General features: G+C 40.7%; 3 protein-coding genes across 12 annotated transcripts in view; 1 reads left to right on the top strand and 2 right to left on the bottom strand.

Annotated features, from left to right (window-relative positions):
* Positions 1-13,440, bottom strand: part of rab3il1 (RAB3A interacting protein (rabin3)-like 1) — a 14,925-nt gene extending 1,485 nt beyond the window's left edge. The window contains exons 1-12 of one of the 9 annotated variants that reach the window (XM_086298915.1): positions 12,453-13,426; positions 11,961-12,272; positions 7,316-7,484; positions 7,084-7,179; positions 6,389-6,466; positions 6,023-6,241; positions 5,719-5,838; positions 1,880-2,008; positions 1,403-1,515; positions 1,192-1,215; positions 767-866; positions 172-238 (exon numbers count right to left, since the gene is read on the bottom strand). In XM_086298915.1, coding sequence (XP_086155041.1) covers positions 172-238; positions 767-866; positions 1,192-1,215; positions 1,403-1,515; positions 1,880-2,008; positions 5,719-5,838; positions 6,023-6,241; positions 6,389-6,466; positions 7,084-7,179; positions 7,316-7,484; positions 11,961-12,166 — 1,321 coding nt within the window. In that variant the 5' untranslated portion in view covers positions 12,167-12,272; positions 12,453-13,426. Of the gene's footprint in view, positions 1-171; positions 239-766; positions 1,216-1,348; positions 1,516-1,879; positions 2,009-5,718; positions 5,839-6,022; positions 6,242-6,388; positions 6,467-7,083; positions 7,180-7,315; positions 7,485-8,124; positions 8,400-8,440; positions 8,740-11,960 lie in introns of those variants that run through there. The other 8 variants (XM_086298917.1, XM_086298916.1, XM_086298918.1 and 5 more) reach the window with 8 other exon arrangements.
* On the top strand, positions 13,058-18,084 carry best1 (bestrophin 1). The gene is made up of 10 exons (XM_086298949.1): positions 13,058-13,121; positions 13,263-13,550; positions 14,349-14,443; positions 14,524-14,757; positions 14,968-15,122; positions 15,205-15,282; positions 15,535-15,687; positions 16,033-16,113; positions 16,200-16,351; positions 16,456-18,084. Exons 2-10 carry the CDS (start codon positions 13,399-13,401, stop codon positions 17,519-17,521), a joined length of 2,166 nt encoding a protein of 721 aa, XP_086155075.1. The 5' UTR covers positions 13,058-13,121; positions 13,263-13,398; the 3' UTR covers positions 17,522-18,084.
* fth1b (ferritin, heavy polypeptide 1b) lies at positions 17,865-21,605 on the bottom strand. 2 transcript variants are annotated; one of them, XM_086298943.1, is made up of 5 exons: positions 21,439-21,605; positions 20,266-20,369; positions 19,998-20,144; positions 19,653-19,778; positions 17,865-19,559 (listed from the first exon to the last, which is right to left on the bottom strand). In XM_086298943.1, the coding sequence occupies exons 1-5, from the start codon at positions 21,500-21,502 to the stop codon at positions 19,401-19,403; spliced, it is 600 nt and encodes a 199-aa protein (XP_086155069.1). In that variant the 5' UTR covers positions 21,503-21,605; the 3' UTR covers positions 17,865-19,400. The 2 variants fall into 2 exon arrangements, with proteins under 2 accessions (XP_086155069.1, XP_086155070.1); XM_086298944.1 differs by lacking the exon at positions 21,439-21,605 and adding an exon at positions 20,804-21,401.

The following is a 21,605-nucleotide window of genomic DNA, read 5'->3' as shown; positions in this document are numbered from 1 at the left end:
TACGCTGTACTTAAAAATACTACCTACTACCTACTTCCAGTACAATTTGTATCTTTCAGTAAAATACCTTAAGTTACTCACTACTTAAAATTCCTCATGCATTGCATAAAATGACTTGCATAATAATTACATTTGCTTAAACTATTTATTTCTGTGTCCCTGTTAACTTACCATCATGTCTCACCAGGCCCTGCTGGATGTAGCGGATATAAGTGAAGAAATTGCAGACAGCCGTGATCTAGAAAAGCGAATATGTGACAAGGTCACGACTCTACACAGTGGCTACGCAAACTTTTATAACACTGGCATGTCTTGGAATTTTGTATCATTCAAACATTATTACTATAACTGCAGAAAAGTAATGAATGCAATTTGAACTTTGCAATTTGTACATATGAAGATGAAAATCACATTAAAGGCCTCTAATGAGAATAAAACAAAACATACAAAACACGAGAAGAAAAAAATGATATACTATGAAAGCTACCTGCCTTAAGGCTTCAGCTAGACAGAAGATGTTAAGTCGTTGCGTGAGTGCATCATTTGCTGGGTGGAGTTAACTAATGCTAATATGGTGCAAAGCATGCTTAGGGCGAGGCACACAGAAACCAAACATTCCTTCAGAGAGAAAGACTGCCTGAGAGAAACAGCTGAGGATCTGAACCACAGGTAGAAACAACATGTGTTTGCTTGAGTCAAACTGTTTGATAAGGGTGTGCAAACAAGACTACAGGTGTGCCTTGGACGGAAAGGAAGTGATATTTACCCGTGCTCGGCTGGAAGGTGAGATGTAATAGTAGCTCTCTTTGTCGCCAAGTTTAATGCGATGTTTGCAAAGCCGTGACAGGCCACTTAATGCACATTTTCTACAAGAGAAAACAACGTGTCAACAATTTATTGCAGCACAATCATCTGTTTTAGGACAGGATACAGCAAACATGAGCTTACAGGCCTTTAGTTCTTCAACAGTAAAACATACTGAGAACACTTTACAACTCGTTTTAGTGAAAGAGGTGCGCAGAGAGAAAGTTAGCCACAAAAGGAATGAAAGTGGGATCCCGTCTGGTTCATTAATTTACAGATTTGTTTATATCGTTCCACACATCTGTGTTGACAGTTTTTTTATTTCATGCCACAGTTATCAGAGTTAGTGAAAAGCTGAAAGGGTTATTAGCTCCCGAGAGGACTTACGTCTCTACTGCAGCCCTAAAGCCACTGGAAAAAAAACAAAACAATTTTAGATCAGGGTGATTAGAAATGTGCCCACTGATTAAACCACTCTCAGTCATAATTATAAGATAGACAAAAGGCTCTGATCATAAACCATCGATGGAAAAACCAAACCAACCAAATCAGAGCAGTGAGTGGTGAAACACGACAGGATGACAGTCGGGTAACTCACTTAGGACCTCCACACTCTATAGCTGAGGCTTTAACCATCGGTACTGCCGACATGGCGACAGGCTCAATGGTCAGAGAGTTGTTCTCCACTGCGCTCTGGACCAGGTGGGACAGCTGTGGAGAACAGGAATCAATAACTTTAACATAACTTCACATTAACTCTTCCACGGCATGCGTTTTTTGGGTATATTGGGGCCAGATGAATGTAAAAACAAAGAATTGCCACATTTTTTTTTACCTTATTTCTGTTTTTAAGAAAAAATAAGAGCCACATATGAGGATAATCGTTTAAAATTTTGATAAACAGTAGCAGTATAATGTCCTTATAAGTGGATATCAGGCCCTTGTAGAGCAAAATTGAGTATTTTGGTCTAAATAACCCAAAATGTGATGTCCACATATGTGGACGCCAGGTCCTAGGAGGTTAAAATACACATGAAGCAGCATGGTAGCTGTACAAAGAAGCAGTGAGTATGACCTCTGATCTCGTGAAGGAGAGGCAGGGCCCGATGTCTTCTCTGTAAATACGACTCAGGAAGGCGGAGGAGCGGTCCAGGCTCGGGTGTTCCTTCCACATCAAAAACTCAGCAAACAAAATGGAGTCCATCTGCAGAGAGAAAGCCAAACCCTCACTCAAACTGGATAAAACTGATTCTCTGACACACATCTAGATTAAAGACGTGTTTAATCCCCAAAAGACCGATGACTGACAATAAAAGATCCACTGTTGAACACACAAAAGTGTTTAAATACTAAAGATAAGAAAATCTTGTATTCAAAGAATTCGGGCTGTCAAAACATCAGAGTTTAAAAAGGAAATATCGTCAATATAAAGCCCATAAAATTCCTCCACCTTATTTAGGATTTATATGATAGAAGACAAATGATCTCAGCAGACCTGAAGTGAAAATCCTTTTAAAATAATCAGGAAGTCTGGGAATACCAAAACAGACTGGACTGGAGCAAACCTTGAGCACGCTTTGGTCAATTCATATAGCTCATAATCTGGATTTAGAGAGTGTCTATAAATCTATGTTCTTCATACTTCAAACAAGGCAAGTCTCAACAAGAAGCCCATTTTAATAAAGCAGACAGCGCTGATAGGTCACCTGTGGGTTTAACAAGCAGTTAAAGAAAATTCAAAACACATCAGTCGATCCTTTAAGGTGAAAAACGTAGTTAAGGTCCACCATCGCTATGAATTAAGGGATGTAATCATCTCCTCTCCTTTCATAAAAAGGATGGTCCGATGCATCCTCTGCTAAAGGATGTAATAAATGAAATACTGAAACACCTCATTTTGTTATCTGGAGAATTAAAATAGCTCTTAGTAATGCTGCTGTGCAGATAACTCCAGGTCAGGTCACTCAGTAACTGTCCCAGGCAAAACTGGCTGTTTGACAGCGCTCAGTCCAAGTTATGGAGTTTGTTGTAGGAAGGGATTCCCACAGTGTGAAAATTATGGAGTTTTATACTGAATTTGGCAGGAACACTTTCAGTGGCTGTAAGATCTACAGCGCCTCCTTCAATATTGAAAAAAAAATGTAATATTGAAAATTGTTTCTAGCTGAATGGACACTTTGAGCTCTTTAAGCTAAAAACTGCTCCAAACGGTTTGTTCATTTCCATTTTGACCATTTGTTTAACTTTAGCTTTCATTTTTTTTAATGTTAGTTTTACTTTTTATTCTTTATTCTTATTCTTATCAATGGTGTTGTTGTTGGTAGTAGTAGTAGTAGTAGTAGTAATATATGGGCGGTACTAGCAACGGGGAAGTAAAATAATCCAATGCATCATTATAACCACTTGACTGACAGTCATGTAGACATCCTCAATGTCAAACATCAGCAACAATGTCTCCTCAGGCTCATTGCATAGACAAATACAGTGGGGCAAAAAAGTATTTAGTCAGCCACCGATTGTGCAAGTTCCCCCACTTAAAATGATGACAGAGGTCAGTAATTTGCACCAGAGGTACACTTCAACTGTGAGAGACAGAATGTGAAAAAAAAAATCCATGAATCCACATGGTAGGATTTGTAAAGAATTTATTCGTAAATCAGGGTGGAAAATAAGTATTTGGTCAATAACAAAAATACAACTCAGTACTTTGTAACATAACCTTTGTTGGCAATAACAGAGGTCAAACGTTTACTATAGGTCTTTACCAGGTTTGCACACACAGTAGCTGGTATTTTGGCCCATTCCTCCATGCAGATCTTCTCGAGAGCAGTGATGTTTTGGGGCTGTCGCCGAGCAACACGGACTTTCAACTCCCGCCACAGATTTTCTATGGGGTTGAGGTCTGGAGACTGGCTAGGCCACTCCAGGATTTTCAAATGCTTCTTACGGAGCCACTCCTTTGTTGCCCGGGCGGTGTGTTTTGGATCATTGTCATGTTGGAAGACCCAGCCTCGTTTCATCTTCAAAGTTCTCACTGATGGAAGGAGGTTTTGGCTCAAAATCTCACGATACATGGCCCCATTCATTCTGTCCTTAACACGGATCAGTCGTCCTGTCCCCTTGGCAGAAAAACAGCCCCATAGCATGATGTTTCCACCCCCATGCTTCACAGTAGGTATGGTGTTCTTGGGATGCAACTCAGTATTCTTCTTCCTCCAAACACGACGAGTTGAGTTTATACCAAAAAGTTCTACTTTGGTTTCATCTGACCACATGACATTCTCCCAATCCTCTGCTGTATCATCCATGTGCTCTCTGGCAAACTTCAGACGGGCCTGGACATGCACTGGCTTCAGCAGCGGAACACGTCTGGCACTGCGGGATTTGATTCCCTGCCGTTGTAGTGTGTTACTGATGGTGACCTTTGTTACTTTGGTCCCAGCTCTCTGCAGGTCATTCACCAGGTCCCCCCATGTGGTTCTGGGATCTTTGCTCACCGTTCTCATGATCATTTTGACCCCACGGGATGAGATCTTGCGTGGAGCCCCAGATCGAGGGAGATTATCAGTGGTCTTGTATGTCTTCCATTTTCTGATGATTGCTCCCACAGTTGATTTTTTCACACCAAGCTGCTTGCCTATTGTAGATTCACTCTTCCCAGTCTGGTGCAGGTCTACAATACTTTTCCTGGTGTCCTTCGAAAGCTCTTTGGTCTTGGCCATGGCGGAGTTTGGAGTCTGACTGTTTGAGGCTGTGGACAGGTGTCTTTTATACAGATGATGAGTTCAAACAGGTGCCATTCATACAGGTAACGAGTGGGGGACAGAAAAGCTTCTTACAGAAGACGTTACAGGTCTGTGAGAGCCAGAGATTTTCCTTGTTTGAGGTGACCAAATACTTATTTTCCACCCTGATTTACGAATAAATCCTTTACAAATCCTACCATGTGGATTCATGGATTTTTTTTTCACATTCTGTCTCTCACAGTTGAAGTGTACCTCTGGTGCAAATTACTGACCTCTGTCATCATTTTAAGTGGGGGAACTTGCACAATCGGTGGCTGACTAAATACTTTTTTGCCCCACTGTATCTCCAGAGAGACAAGATTTTGATTTTGGTTTTTGATTTCTTTAGCTTGTTTTCAAATACACAATATCATTTCTGGTAGTTTTTAGTTCTCTAAAAACTTGTTTTAGTTCGTTATAATAACCTTTGTTCATAGTAAGACATAACACCAGTTATGTGGACAGGATCTAGAGACAATATCTCCACAAATGACACATCACTTGCAGTTAAACATTAATCCATTATGATAGAAAAGTCAAACAATAATTTCAAACTCATAAAAAAAAAAAAAAAAAACAACAGCTGCAAAACTGTGAGCCCGAAATTTACAACCTTGGGTAATATGGATAAGAGACACCAGGGACAATTAGTTTTGGTAACCCTACCACACTTTAGCAATGAGCCAGAGGCACTGACATTCCTGAACCAGCTCTACAAATTCTCGAAATTATGGCGACATAAAATGGTATCTTTTGTTTTTGTTGTAGTCATACTAGACAATCCAGTGAGTGTGTCATGCTTGGCAATTTTCAAAAATATCTATAATATCTCGATATTAGCCAACATATCAGTGATTATCTGTCAAGAACTGGGTATAAACTTTGTGTATCACTAATGTACGTTCAACACAGATAACTCCAGTAAGAAGCAAACAGCTGCATCAAGAAGTCCCTGTTCACCTTACATACACGCTGACAAATTTCAATACAAACTACAGAAAGAAAAGCTCTCAGACCAGACTCACCACACTCTTGACTCAACAGATATCACAGTCTAGAATCACAGTCAAGACGCAGGTAAATGTGAAAGATTAGAGAAATGTAGGAAATGTAAAGGAATGCAGATTACCTGTCTGCCATCAGTGCCCATCCCCTCTATCTGTTTTTGCCATTGAGGGTCATAGGTCATACTGACAGACTGGCCAGGTATCAGACAGAAGATCAGAGAGAGGAGGGCAGGAGCAGCAGGCTGAGAGAGGAAGAGACCCCAGATAAAGACAAGAAGAACAAGTCGGAGAGGTTAGCAGAAAGAAGGGAAAAAAGGAAAGAGAATCTGGCTAAAAGTGATAAAAGTGACTGGAAACAGAAATGGGAAATAAAGTGGGACGCATACCTGAAGGAGAGGAGAGACAACTGTATAAACTTCAGTTTACCTCTCGGTCCTCTTTGGACACAGGCTGAATGGAAACTTCTTTTTTTGCAGGTGAGAGTGGAAATGCACCGCTGGCACTCTTGTTCCGTATGTGCGATTTGTACGATCCCCTGGTACTTGAAGACTGCAGCTGTGGATGCAGCTGGCGATTTGGTGAAGAAGGTGTGGACGTCAACACCAGAGTCTTGAGTGCCGTCACTTCTGCTTGCAGAACATCAATCTGCAAGCCAGACACAAAAAATGTAATATTGATTATTTGAGGCTATTTTATGACCTTCAACTATGTGAAAAAAAACTGTTCTGATTCAGGAAAGATTTCTGTTCTTCACTGTTTTAATTTTTTTTTTTTTAAAGAAACTTCACACACCTTCCCCTGAGCCTCCTTGAGCTGTTTCTCTGAAGCTGCTTGTTTCACGTTAGCCTCACGCACCATCTTGTGAGCCTCCTGTTGAAAAGTAAATTGAGACTAATTAAAATTGTACGTTCAAAGCTCAGCAGCTAGACAAAGACAGTGACTGGCTGGTCAACACAGCAGAACATGTAAGGAAAAAGATGACCTTCGTGGCATTAAAAAACTACTTTTGGTAAGAAGTGTGCTGTCAATTTTGCGACTGAAAGGTATTTTCTGCAGCTTGTCTTACTGCATATGTTTAAGAGTGTAAGATTTTGAAATATACTTTATTTTCCATCAGAAATTATCTGCGCTGCTCTTAACAGACTTCTGTTCACTATTAAATTGAGCTGGCTGCATCTTTGTTTATATATTGATGCATTTTAGTAGCTAAACCTCAGAGCTAATTTAGAACAAACTTGGTAAATCTTGCTCTTAACAAAGAGATGGACTCCTCCAGTGTCAGTGGGTCAAAATTTTTTCAAAGCAATTACAATGTTGCTTAAAAATCACATCAACCTGAAATTTTTATTTATATAAAGGAAGTGATGGTTCTGTAGAAATGCAAACTGCTGATTTAAGGACTTTTGTGGCATAGCACCAACCACCTTCTTCGTCACCAGCTGTCAGAATTACAGTGCACTCAGCAGAGAGCGATGATTACTGCTGACCTCAAACAGACTGGCTGTCAGCTCCTCTAGCTCCTGCTCCAGTTGATTCCTAACTTGCGACAGACGCTCGCACTCCTTGTCCTTTAGTTTCAGTTCCTGAGATGTGCAGGGGAAAGGGACACAACCACATTTAAAACAGAGAAGAACATTTGCATTGTCAGCGCCTTGTTTTCCTGGTCACACTATCTTTTGTTTCTCTGTGTGTGCGCAACCACAAAGTAGGTTACTATACCTTCTTTGCAGCATCCAGCTGTTCCCTGAGGATTTCGGACCCTTTTTCCCTGATTTCCAGGGAGGAGCTACGAAGCCGGGAGAGCTGGCCATGGCCTCGGATTGACGTGGGCCCGACCTGGCCTCCTCCCTCCATTCTGGTCTCTGGTTCTGGATCCAGATCTACCAACCTTCACAAGACCACAAAAAATAAATTGTGTAATAAAAATAAATAAATATATAAAAATAAAACCAATCCTGTACTTAACTACACCCTAATGAGGTTTACAATTTACTACTACTTCTACTAACAGGTCTCTAATGGCTGGTATGCCGTGTTTACAAAAATACAACCAGAGCATTTTCACATTTAAAACCCAGAGGTTTCCCCAATTTAAAAATATAAAAATAAAATGAAAAGTAGCTCAACAAAAAAAGGATCACAAAATCAAATGTTGGCCTTCAGCATTAGTATATTAATGCTTTTCAGGTAATAGTTTAGATCACAACCCTGGATCCTGACACAGTTGCCATTTAGGCTTTGCTAAGTGTACAATCTGATTACTTAACACATCATGTTGGTAGTAAGTGTGTAGATTTTACAGTAATTTAAAAGACTAAAATTAACACCAATGATAAATAAACTAAACATCTACAAGAAATAAAAAGTAAACTGAAACTAGAACCACTTTTTAAAACTACACTATAAAATGTAAACAAAAACTAAAACTGTAGAAAACCAAATAATACTTAAAAGAAAAAACACCAAACCATAACAACCTTAGAGCCAGTGTGATTACTTACAAAACCCTGAGATTCATTTCTACTTACTTTTACAGTGTCAACACAATCTAACAACAATAGCCTTCTTGGTTACAACAGTGCACTCACTGCAAGACCCCGGGGTGGACCTCGCACCACAGCTTGGAAACCCCTGATACAGCATTAAAAATCCCGACATTTGAATTTAAAGGAAGCTTAAGTTACTTTTATCCCCAAGTTGCAGATAAATCGGTCCACAAAGCAGCTAAATAATTAGCAGACCTTGAGCTAACTAGCTAGTTAGCTTACATTTCCAACTTTTTTTCCTTTTTTTTTTTTTTTTTTTTTTACCACGGAGAGGTCCCGCGTCAGTATCCGCCCTTACCCTCTCTGTCAGTGTCCGGGACAGCAGATAAATAAACCTCCCAGCCCGTCTGCGTATTTGTCAGCTGCTCCTCTCCAGTTTCCCTGAGCTGCTGCTGCTGTTAAGTTAAGAAATATAGCATAAACCAAGCTAATGTCCGAGCGAGTTTCAGTGAAACTAATCCCAGTCGTTTTCAATCACAGCTGAGGAATGCGGACGCCTGCGCAGACGATCAACCGCCCAGCAGCAGCAGTTTCAGTCAGAAACAAGACGAAAATCAAGAGCAATGCCAGCTCTGGTTTGCACTTCCTAGAAATAACACTCACTCCTTTCTTCTCCTTTTTTTTTGCCAAGACAGGAAAATGAGTGTATCTCCTTTTTCCTGCCTCCTCCTCCTTCTTCTTCTCTCTTCTTCGCTCTCACAAGTCACATGATGACATCCACCCGACTGCCCAACCGGCACGTCCTGTACGTGGACCAACAAGGTGTCACGGGTCTACCTGCTTAGGTGTATGCTTTTTGCGTGACCAGAGACAACCGATTACAGAGTCACTCTATGGAAAATCAGTGAGTCCCCCCTCTCTGATCCCCAAATATCAGCTGATAATTTTTATTTTACTTTATTTTGTAGTAACTTTATCATACTTAATGGAACCATACAAATAATTTTTCTTCACTGGGTAAAAGCCATTCAGGGCACAGAAATGAAGCAAGAGGCCTAAAATCCAGCTTTTGTAAGTGCAATGTAGCACAGAGTGACAGAGCCTTATGTACTTACCGTGTTTATATACTTTATATTAAGTGTTAAAATCTCTTACATTCAAGGATGATAAAACATAACGTGCGCTAGTTGCATTTATTTATTTTTTTGTAATCAAAATTAAAAATAGTAAGTTACTAAAAATTGTTTTTTCATTTAGTAGAACTTGATTTTTCCGATTGTGCAATACTAATTGTTTACCCACAAGTTATTTTTAGTACTGTGTACTGGCAATGAATAAGATGTCTTAACATAGTTATCTTTTTCTCTTTTTTTCAGTCCACATGTTTGCATACTTTTTTAAGTTCCTGGAACTAATTAGGTTGTACAGGGTACTCAGAATAAATAAGTTGCCCTAACTTAGTTATCTTAAGTAAGATTAGCTTTTTTGAGGCAACAAGTTTGCATACTTTTTTTAAGTTCTGGGAACTAATTTGATTTTACAGTGACCTGATTCCTGCTGTAATTAAATCAGAAGTTTGATCAAAAGATAGTCAAGAATCAATAAAGTTGAATAAAAATATAATTTTAATGTGTAAACCTTTAAGCCCTGTCTGTGAGGAAAGTGTAGCAGGCAGAAAGATAGAGAAATAGAAATGTTTTTGATTTTATTATGCATGAACAACCAGAAGAAGTCATTTTTAACTGTATTGCGATTGATTAAGCCTTCTTTTTTTACAAATTGGATTCACTGTTTTTGAGATTTGCTCTGCTCACTGCCACGATCTTGGATTGGGGCAGTGAGGGCGTTCTCCCCTTAGCCATGCAGGATGGCTGAGGATTGTAAAACCAAAACTGAGAAAGTTTTTGATTTGAAGGTAAATATGTTAAATAAAAAAGTTAATTATGAACCAAAGTTAGTTTGCAGTCTTATCTGCAAACGTGCTGAACTTATTGTACCAAAAGGGTGGTGAGATTTTATCCCCTATGGTTGCCTCCAGGGTCCCTGAACTTTAATGTTCATCATGGTTTTATATTCATATGAAATATGGTTGAAGTTACAAATAATAATATCAGCGCCAATACTCTAAGTTTACATTTTTTTCTATTCTTGGATCTGTTCGATGTCACTAAGAGCCAATATTCTAATATGGTTATCTCAGCCCCACACCTTTTACTGTGAAATCAGAAGCCCCATCCACTTGCTCTTCAAACCTGGTCTGCCAAAATCACAGAGCGGGGATGTCAAACTTGTTTTATATTGTGGGCTGGACCAGTTAAACTATCCTTTCTTTAACTACACACGTAATCCCTGAGATATAGTAACATAGTGTTATGTGTTAACATATATATATATAATGTAAAATATCTACTTCAGGTTCTTCTATGAGATAAAGAAATGCTGTTGCATTAATTACAGACATCTATCAGCATGACTCTTTTGGGTGTAAATTGTAAGAAATAAATGTGTAAAATTACAGAGTTCTGGTATCTCATTGCCCAGGCTGTCCTGTAAGTATATATATTTTTTATTTTACTGAGGGCCTATTATTACTATTACTATTAAACAAAAAAGAAATTTCTTAAGTAGTTTCTGGAAAAAACAGGAACTTTGCTGTCACTGAATTGTTTTACTTAATTACTTTGGTGTAGTATGAATGGCCATGGTGGAGGTCTTTATCATTTGGCAAAACTATAAAACTTACAGTTAAAAGTCTAGGATTATTCCTTCCTTCGCATTTTCTAAAGCCATCCAATTGGCCGGATTGGAGTCTTTAACTGGCCGATTCCGGCACCTGGGCCTTATTTTTGACACTCCTACTATAGATGGTGTAAGAGACCGATGTAGCTACTCAGCTGTTTATGAAGTCCTGAAACCGCACGTGATGAGCAAGGAGTGGATCTGACTTTAAAACCAAGAAGGAAGCCCACTTGTTGGGTAATGACATTTAATTGACGAGTCTTTAGCCAATGAGCATTCTTAGACAACCTCCTGACTCTAAGCCTAATCATTTCAATATGTCCTAAAAATACAGAGCAAGGTTTTTTGCAACCAGATGAGTCGCCTCCTGCTGGCCATTAAAAGGAATGCACAAATCAGTAGACGTAAGACCAGTGTGATAAGGGTGGGGATAAATCATGTCCAGGAACACTAATTAATAGATCACAATTTCACACAAGGCTGTGAGACTGTGTTGGTTTACATGAAGCAGCCAATCAGAAGAGAGGACAGGGAGCTACAATGGTTTCCTTCAGCGGATGAACTTGGCTACTCCAAGGTCCAGTTTTTCTTAAATTTTTTTAATCTCTGACATGTCCTGTCAGTGAATTTGTCAGTAGGAAAGAATTAGGAATACTGCTGACTGCAGGGTTTAAGACGCTAAAACTCGAAACGTTCTGTGCGGATTACATTTCAAGCATTTATCCTCCATCTCAGGCCAACACCGGCACGTTTTCCAACTTTTGCATGATCGCTGAACAGCAGAAGGATTTTTCATTTACAAAACATGCCTAAGAAAATACCAATCACTGTTGGAGTTACACTAAAACTAAACACAGACCTTTGTTTGCACTTTTGCATATCTGACTCGGTCACCTTGTTACAAGTGCACGCGCCCACAATCACAGACTTCACACTGAGCAGGACTTGTGACAAAGCAATGTGCTACTTTTAGATACATTTTACACCATGTGCAGAATTACACAACTATCTCTGGAGAATCTGGATAAAGGGAAGATAAATGTATACATGAATCTTTATACATAAGCAGCAACTGGCACGTGTTATGTTAAAAAATGTGTTTTATCAGTTTATCCAGTGCTCCAAGATTTAACACTTACTGTCCGACAACACAGCCTTCCTCCTCGATGACCTTGCTAGACTTGTGCCTGACAGTAGACACATTTTGTGTGCCAAAGAAGACTGCAGAGGAGTATACTGCAATCCCAGATATTCCCGCCTTGAGGACTTCATATCCCGGGCTCGATGAAGTTGAAGGTGGAGAAGAGGAAATCTGGACGCTGTGAATTCCCTCAAAAGCATCCATAAGTTATCTCTCAGGCTGTGCAGAGATTCATCAAATGCTGTTGGATAGCTCCTGGGATGATTTAGTTTGTGGAAGGATGACTCTGACGTGTGTGGGTATTAAGCACCTAAGATGCAGAAAACACAGAGTTACATACTGCAACTTAAAATCAGTGCAACTAACTTCAAGATCTTTTCCCCTTTCTGAATACCACATTTTCTTTTCTTTGCAGGCTGATTGTGCTCAGTCTGTTAAACTGCACTTGTGAGATGAATTAAGGAGAAAAAAATAGAGAGGATATACTCACCAGAAATATGTAAAACTGATTCACAGATGTTGCCAGTGCAGAAGAAAATCTGCCAAAAGCAGCAGAAACCAAACACCCTGCACTTCGCCCTGCTGTTGGTCCTTCTGGTTATACAGGAAGGGTTAATCACTAACACACTCTGACCAGTAGCGATTCAGCTGTATGCATTTTTTCCAGCAGAGGGGGGTCACACACGTTCTCACCTGACCAGGAGTTTGCCATGATGAAATCCTGCTACAGATGGGAAAAAAACAGCAAAGGTGACCTGACATTGAAACACTAGAACAATAGCTCAGAGGTGTGTACCTAATGCACACCTCTGAGATGTAGAAAAAGTGTTAAATTACAAAAAGTCGAAGCAGGCTGAGATTTGGTTCACAGAGTCATATTTCTAACCTAAACCCACACACTCAGCATTTATACTCGTAACCAGCCTATTTGTGGCAGTGTGGGTTCTCTGCTGCCCTCAGATTTGCTCAGATTAACAGGAGCTGGCCTCACAATGCAGCTTTGTTGGAGAAACAGATTAACACATCAAGTGACCGGAGGTGTAGGAGGCCCTCGCTCGCTTTTTCTTTCCTGCTTTGCTTTCTCCAACATTATCCCTGAACGCTGCCACCGCACATCTTGAACCGCAGAGAGCATGATGGCCATTTTCGTTTTCTTTAAGTAAGTCTGCGCATATCACCTCTCTCACAACCTTGAAATCCGAATCGCATCACATTTCAAGGTGTCTTTTTCCAATCAGATTAAATGAGGACCACAAATCAACCCATCTGAGCTGCTTGGTTTACCTCTCTGTCCTTTCAGATCTGTCACCACACTGGTCTTAAGGGGCTGATCGCCGAACCTGAGCTCAGACGAAGCACGGAGGACAACACCACGCTGGTTTCCTTCATGTCAGGCCACAGTCAGCCAGCACGTTGGCCAACAAGCAGCAGCAGCGATGACAGTGACGTACTCCCGCCGAGTTGCTGATGCGGGTTTGGGGACCTTTTTTCACCTTCTCCTGCGATGGAAGGGCAGCATCTACAAACTGCTCTACAGGGAGCTTATCATCTTCACTCTGCTCTACTACTTCTTCAGTGTTGTTTACAGGTAGGAAAGTCACATTACAGCAGCACGAGTTTTGCTCTCATAATGACATTTTTCTGTTTTTAAGAGAGAGTTAACTGTTTTGGTCCCAAAACTGGGAATTATGAGTCATCTTTTAGGCCTCAGTTGGATTAGGAACATAATTAACTTTAAATGTAATTTTACTTTAAAGCTTCAAAAAAACAAACAAACAAAAAAAAACTAGCACTCATAAATTAATTAGACTACCACTCCAATGTAAGGTTTATGTCCCTTATGCTCTATATTTAACAGTATTGGTAATAACTAAAATCAGTTTCTGTAATGGTTTATGGCTCTTTAAACAAAGTGATATTTGTATTGCTAAAATATGATTGTTGTTGTTAAGCAGAAAGAAAAATATTGTAAAGCACATTATTATTATTAACTTACATTCCTGAAAAAAGAGTTTAGATTTAGTGGTCAGATGTTGTGTTTTCTTGTTTTTATCACAGATGGTGTAATAAATCACTGTACATGCTTTCCTCTCCTTTTTATTGTGCCATTCAGTGTTATCTACAAAAATGAAAATTCACAAACATCTCAAAAGTTCATTCTTATTATGAGTAGATGGTTGCGTGTCTGTTTGAGTAGCACCCTGCTACATAACGGCATCTGTGACCCCTTTTACAGCTCTTAAAATAGCTTTAAGTGTTCTGCGAGATGTATTTCACAAGGCAGGTATTAACAAAAGTAACAACCCTTCTGACTTTGGCAAGTAAAAGAGTCACTTTGCTGTTTTAACAGAGCTCGCGTCAGTGCTTTTGATATTTCCCTCACCAGGTTTGTGTTAAACGATGATCAGAAGAGGCTGTTTGAAAAGTTGTCGATATACTGCGACCGCTACGCAGAGCTCATCCCTGTGTCATTTGTGTTGGGTGAGTTGTGGCTCACTAACCCTAACCCTTTTAAGTCAGGAGGGCATCACTGAAAGTTTCACTTCATTTATCTTAACCAGGTTTCTATGTGACTTTGGTCGTGTCCCGTTGGTGGGGACAGTTTGAGAATGTACCCTGGCCAGACCGTTTGGCAGCATTAGTCGGAGGTCACGTTCGAGGAGCTGACGAAACATCCCGGCTGACCCGCAGGACACTTATGAGGTACGCCAACCTCTCTGGTGTGCTCATCTACCGCTCCGTCAGCACAGCAGTCTACAAGAGGTTTCCAACCATGGAGCATTTGGTGCAGGCAGGTGGGTCGTTTGCTGTTATTAGTCTTGCCTCTTTAAAACATAGCATGCTGTGCAGAAGCTGCACAGCATTCAGACCCAATGTCTTCTTCTCATGTGGCTGAACTGATGAGAAGATTATGAGGCGAGCTCTGGCTGTTCACCAGGACTATGCGTGCAGGAACACGCACCTTTTGGCTGCTTTCATCAACACGTTGTGTTTTTCCATCTCAGGTTTGATGACATCAGAAGAGCTGAGGCACTTGGAGGATTTGCCCTCCCCTCATAATAAGTTCTGGGTGCCCTGCATGTGGTTTGTCAGCCTGGCTCTGAGAGCACGGACTGAGGGTCGCATCAACAACGACGTGGCGCTCACTGCTCTCCTCACTGTAGGTGCCCGTGTGCAAACCAAAGCCTCACAGCCTGCAAATATTTTCTGGTTTTGCATGACTTTTACTGTTTTCTGTTTAGGAGTTGAATAGCTTACGGGCGAAGTGTATGAAGCTGTACGGCTATGACTGGATCAGCCTGCCTCTTGTCTATACTCAGGTTTTTGTTTATATTGCATTCAGCACTGAAACCAAAAAGTAGCCGATAGCAGTAATATTAGGTACTAAAAATATAATGGTTTTCTTGCAATAATCATCATATACCTTAAATCGTTAACCCTCCCTAATCCAGATGCATTTGATCGGCAATAAAAGCCATAACTCAAGATAAACTGTTTCTCTAGGATGGTGTAAAACAATCCTAATTAAAGGCATATAATCAGTTAATGCTCTGACTTTTTTTTTTAATTAGGTGGCAACAGTTGCAGTCTACAGCTTCTTCCTAGCGTGTCTGATCGGTCGTCAGTTCTTGGATCCAACTCAGGGATACCCTGGTCATGAAATGGATTTCTACCTCCCTATTTTTACCCTGTTGCAGTTTTTCTTCTATGTTGGATGGCTGAAGGTGAGGGACCACTGATTGATCATGTCTGTGGTTCTTAAAGTTGAGGCCTTCCGCCACAAAAAGAAAGGAATTTGCTACTGGACAGTTCATCCCATTGAGCACTAAAGATGTGCAGAACAAGACTTGGAAAACATTTTTCTTTAATTGAACAGATGAAACATCCCCAACTTTGACAAAAACAGCTGGTCAACAAATGAAATAACCACTTGTGTTGAAAAAATAAATATAAACAAGAACTAAAAAGGAGGATTACTAACATCTAAACTCTGGATTATGCTGATTGCTGACTTTGACTTAATTTGTCCACTGAGTTTCATTGAGGTAGTGTGTTTGTTTTGGTCTCAGGTGGCTGAACAACTCATAAATCCATTCGGTGAAGATGATGATGATTTTGAAACCAACTGGCTTGTGGACCGCAATTTGCAGGTGTGAATCTAAACCAAACTATTTGCTAACTGATCCTAGACAGCGAGTGTATTGTTTGAGTCAATGTGGTTTTCACTGTGTCCCAGGTCTCATTGTTATCTGTGGATGAGATGTACGATAGCCTGCCTCTGGTTGAGAGGGATATGTACTGGAATGAGTCGGAACCTCAGCCGCCCTACACTACTGCCAGCGCTGAACACCGCAAACCCTCCTTCATGGGCTCAGCGCTGGATATCAGGTTTAATGATTCTTTCTTTCTTTCTTTCTTTCTTTCTTTCTTTCTTTTTCTTTCTTCTTAATAAACTTGCTGAACATATGTCAAACCTTCTGTTTGGTCTTCAGTGTTCCTAAGGAGGAGATGGAGTTCCAGTCCAATCTGGAGCAGATCAAAGAAAATGAGGAAGCCAACTACTCCACTCCTCTGCTTGGAGGGCTTGGTCGTCTTCTCGGTGTCCACTCCCCAAACTTCCCTCGCTCCTCCCGGGTGTCACTTCTCCGCCGTCGCCCTGGAGCTCCACTAAGCCGCTTTCCCCTTTACTTGCACACAGAGGCACCTTTGACTCAAGGTCAAGCCTGCCAGGAGGGAGATCCTGACTACGCCTTTTCCACCACACCCTTGTACGAAAGACCAGGTTTCTATAGCTGCCCACAAACCCCAATTCACTGCATTCCTCCTGCGGTGCCCCGTCCTCGACCTGCTAGGAGAACCCAAAATGACTTGGATCACAGCTGCAGTTCTCTAGCCCCTCCAACTGTGGGCTCCCAGATGCTGCCTCCCGACACCCCTAACCACATCCCCCCTCCGCCATCCTCTGCTTTCCCCTGGCTGAGTGAGGATGGGGATACGCAGAGTGCACCTACCTTCTCCTTCCCCGACCCTCCACCTGAACTCTGCCCAATATCTAAACTCAGACTGGGACACGGCCTGCTATCTCGCCGCCCTCCCCCTCCTCGCCTCACCCTGGACACCCTACCATCTGCTGACATTCAGCCTGGACCAGCAAGTGGCCGGGCTGCGGGAGGCGGAGGAGAAAGGGTGTTCTCGTTCACTCCGCCCTCTCGCACAACGGCAGCAAATCCCGGTAATCCCAACAGCAGCTCTAGCAGCATTAATGTAACAAGCACCAACAGCGCAGGCACGACGGGAAGTCTTTGCAACGGCACAGGTCACGGTAATTTTAGTAACCATGGGAACTTCAGCGGCAACATGAGGGCAAGCAACGGGGGCACCAACGGTGGGTTGAGCAATAACATGAACACAGTTTCCACTTCAGCGCCATCGCAGCAAGAAACCAATCAGCAAAACTCGCCCAACGATTCAGGAATCTCACTCGCCGAAGGAGACCTGCTGGGCGTTCTGGTGGATGGTGGGGTGAACAAGGCAGCAGGAGGGAGGGAGCAGGACTAAGAAAAGAAGGTGTGACTCACTGTTTTTTTTTTAAGCACATGTGCCAAATATCTCACAAAAACAGGCACTGGACTGTATCAGCTGGAGCCACTAAAAATTATTTACTTTCCAATGAACTCTCACAGAAGAATTAACCTACTTGTAATATTTTTTAAAAAAGGACCTTATGAGATTTGACCCTCAGTGCATTATGGAAAAATACTTTCCAGTTTCATCAGTGGCAGCCAAAATGTGTATATTCTTCATCTGTGGTAGTCTTTGCATCAGTGTCTTTATTAATAAATATTATATATTATTCTTCTTTTGACACTATTAAAGTTTTTTTCCAAATAAAATGAAAAACTTTAATTTATTTGTACATTACAACTTTATTGTTTTATTTTACAAGCATACTGAATCTACAATTTGACTTAACATCTGCAGAAGGAAGCAATCAGTCCAAATAAAATACAATGAGAAAACATTTTCACAGGTCTCACTGCTTATGCATGTTAATGTTTATTTAACTGTCAAAAATAAAACAAGCTGAAAGATTTTATGAGACATTAAAAAAATGACAAAAATGTACAATGTTATTCATAATTATGGATGGTAGAGCTAGCTTGTCTGCTCCAATGGACCTGGCATGTTAAAAAATGGTGTATATTTGAGAGATAGGGAATTGTATTCTTAGCTGTGAACTATCAGTGTTCTGTTTCAAGTATGCTTCCTTCAGGATTTGATAGATGGGCAAGTGGCTTTTTCCACCATTAAAAGTGCATTTAGCTGCAATTTCAGCTTTCTGAGCTATCTCATCGCACTGCCCTACATCATGCTCTTGAGGTGGCTCGTCTGTTTAAGTCAGATGTAGTGAAAGTGGAGTTTCATTGATTGGACAAAGCAGAAGGCGTCTCACAGTGAGATACAGAGCTCAGTTTTCAGAGAACTAGAGTTGTGCTAGTAACCAAAGGTTTCTTAAAATAAAGACAAATGGAAAACAACAGACACACACACACACACACACACACACACACACACACACACGCTATAAAATAATAAATATAATTAAATTAACCAGTGTTTTAGTATTGTTACATATTGTAACAAGAATATATTGGAGTGGTCTATAAACATGGTTCTTGGCTTTTATGTGTGGATGGTGGTTAAACTATGAGAAATATTCTGTGAAAAAAAGAAAAAGAATAAAATAACTGAATAGGCCAGAAAAACCTTATTGCGAATAATACCGTGGTAGCTTTATCAGTACACAGAAGCCTGGGGCTTCAGCTGGACAAAATACCTCAGCCTGAGTGTGTAATTTTTGGGAGGTGTAGCTTAATGCCAACATGGTGCCACACTACCTGAAGAGGAGCTTGAAAAGCCAAAAAATGCACCAAGATGGTTGGACTTAAGTGCTAAATAAGAGCTAATGAAGTGATGACACACATGGTAGGTCCAACTCTGTCCAAAGTGCCTTTACCTTACTTTACAGTCACAAAATTTTAAACACCACTGGTATAACAGATAACAAAGCAGAATTTCTCTTTGCTTTTTAAATTCTCAAACAAAAAAGGTTGATTAACAATTTTTCAATGCATGTAATTTAAATTATTGCAGCCTAAAACGTTTCAGTGCCACGGTCCAATCTTCCTAAACCTGACATGTAAGGAAACCTGAATGCATAACTAGCATGATTTAAAGGCCTGCTTAGTCTTTTTTTTTTTTTTTTTTACACACTACACGTAGTATGAGGTGAGGGTTACACAACTCCAGTCTGCGCTACAGCCTCTGCTAACAGCTAATGAACACAAATAAAGCAGCATTCTTTTATAACATATGCAGTATATACTGTATTTGGCAGACATGCAGCAGAATTACCCATGATCACATGTGCCTCAATTTAACTGCCCTCTTCAGCCATGGTGTGTTTGTCAAAGAGGTACTCAGCCATGCCGCTCTGAGGGGCTCCCATCCGGCGTAGGTTTGAGGTCCAGTCGGCGAGCTGTTTGATGGATTTTACCTGCTCGTCCAGAAAATGTGTTTCTATGAAGTCGCACATCTGCGGGGGACGGAAAAAGACAATATGCTGCATCTTACTAGATAGTCATATCCGAACAGCGGAGACTGTACATCCTCCACGCCTGCTTCTTACATGAGGGTCATTGTGTTCAGTGGCCATTTTCTGCAGGTCCAGCAGGGATTGGTTTACATTTTTCTCCAGCTGCAGGGCACACTCCAAGGCCTCCACGCCACTCCCCCACTCATCTCTATCCGGTTTCTAACGCATTAATATTTCAAGAAGATTCAGCACCGATCAGATTCATGTAAAATTATTCATATTAAAGCAACCTGAAGCACTGCAGTCCATCCATTTTTATAATTAAAAAACATTGTAAAGCCTTGATGAATAAAAAGACTGTTTTGTTTTTTAATATAAAAAGACATGAATTTGGCTTTTTTTTTTTTTTAACTCATTAGCGAAAATATCCTTACATACCCTGATGTCTTGCAGAAATATTTTGCCTCCCCGCTTGTTCTGGAAGGTCATCAGCTTCTCTGCATGCACAACCTCTTCTTTGGACTGATTGTGAAAAAACTTTGCAAAATTTGGCAAGCATTTATCATCCCTTTCAAAATAATATGCCTAAAAGTCAGGAGAGTAAACAAAAATAAACAAACAAAAAGATTAAAACACTCTTTTTAATGCCTTTGAAATAACACAGGGCTGTGATACATAACACCACTGACTCAGAAACATTTCTTACCATAGAGAGATAAACATAAGAGGCATACAGCTCCAGGTTTATCTGTCTATTAATGGCAGCCTCGCAGTCATGGTGGAAGTTTTGACGGATCTGAGAAGTCATTTCTGGAAAGATCATAACAATAACTAAATGCTGATCAAATGTAAGGCTGTTCATAACTGGAGAAGCAGATTATTCAGGCAGTTAATTGCAGTATGTTGCATTTTAAAAAAGTATCTAGCCATCAATACTGAGACACTGAGAATTTACACTTCACGTGTTTGTTTGCCTGCATCAAACTAAACACAACTACTTTTAAAACATCTGAAAAATGTCCCTACATATAAATAATCGAGTGGACACTACAACGTCATCTGTATTCACATTAATCCAGACAAATGACCTTGGGACTAAAAAAGGCAAACACCAGAGCAGCTGTTGGTCAAAGTTAATAGTAAAGTAGCAGACAACTTCTGTCTTAAATTTGCACCTAGTTAATACAGAATCCGTGTTTCGTGACACTGAACTTGTGATAAGACGAGACACAAACATTGTTTACCTGCACACGCAAAGAAACCACAGCGTTCAAGCCTGCAGCTACTGCCAAATAACGGGCTACCACTCGCGTTGTTTTATTTGTTGTTCTTGTTGGCCGTGGTGTACCTGCGTATACTAAGCATTACGGTAAGTGCTGCTTTTAACATAAAAGCTGCCTCTCGGTGTCTCCCGCACAATAACAGTCTGGTGTTGAATTGAAATATTAAAACTCTTAATCGATCTCGTTACACGCAAGTCACTAAGTTTGAAGGGAGTATATATATATTCCAATTCCCCAGAAGCGCTTTTATCGTTAAGGTATTTCTTACACTACCGTAATGCTTAGTATAAATACATGAAAAACAACGCTGGTTGCTTGCGTGACCCAAGCGGAGGCTGGCTTAACAGCTATGAGGAACGTTAGGTTATGGCAGTGGCATGAATAAGGCCAACTTGGTGGCTAAATTATATCAAAATTTAAGCTTCGTGCACCTTGCAGGCATCGAAGCCCACGCTAACTGAACAACAGTTGCGTTGCCAAATATATTCAGCGCAGCTAATCGCTGCTAGCAACCAAATCTTAGTCAGCTGATTTCACAAACAGGACAGGTTGCACATTTAAACCCAGCTGCGGAGGAAGCGGTTATATAAACCAACCTTCTTCGACGATTTCACACGTTTCGCTAAACTTATCGCTGATAGTTGCGCTTGCTTGCGACATTAAATTTCCAACTAAGGACTTAACTCGCCGTTTTGCCGACGCGCAAACGCACTTAGGTGACTGCAACGCTGTTGACGTTAGCCGTTAAAGGTGCGGAATGGAC

The sequence above is a fragment of the Aulonocara sp. 'chitande type north' Nkhata Bay genome, linkage group LG7 (assembly GCF_057382095.1).
Source record: "Aulonocara sp. 'chitande type north' Nkhata Bay isolate Kocher_YH1m ecotype deep benthic linkage group LG7, A_spYH_male_GT1.1, whole genome shotgun sequence".
NCBI lineage: Eukaryota > Metazoa > Chordata > Actinopteri > Cichliformes > Cichlidae > Aulonocara > Aulonocara sp. 'chitande type north' Nkhata Bay.
The sequence above is the reverse complement of the archived record's forward strand: the minus strand, read 5'-3'. Positions and strand labels throughout refer to the sequence as shown.

Bases quoted from the DNA above. Each gene is read 5' to 3' on its own strand.
- best1 (XM_086298949.1), top strand. From the start codon at position 13,399: ATGACAGTGACGTACTCCCGCCGAGTTGCTGATGCGGGTTTGGGGACC. The intron at 13,551-14,348 runs GTAGGAAAGTCA...TTCCCTCACCAG, and splicing joins TTCTTCAGTGTTGTTTACAG to GTTTGTGTTAAACGATGATC. The intron at 15,123-15,204 runs GTAGGTGCCCGT...TTTTCTGTTTAG, and splicing joins CGCTCACTGCTCTCCTCACT to GAGTTGAATAGCTTACGGGC.
- fth1b (XM_086298943.1), bottom strand. From the start codon at position 21,502: ATGTCGCAAGCAAGCGCAACTATCAGCGATAAGTTTAGCGAAACGTGT. The intron at 20,370-21,438 runs GTTGGTTTATAT...TGATCTTTCCAG, and splicing joins GTGTGAAATCGTCGAAGAAG to AAATGACTTCTCAGATCCGT. The intron at 19,779-19,997 runs GTATGTAAGGAT...TTAATGCGTTAG, and splicing joins TATTTCTGCAAGACATCAGG to AAACCGGATAGAGATGAGTG.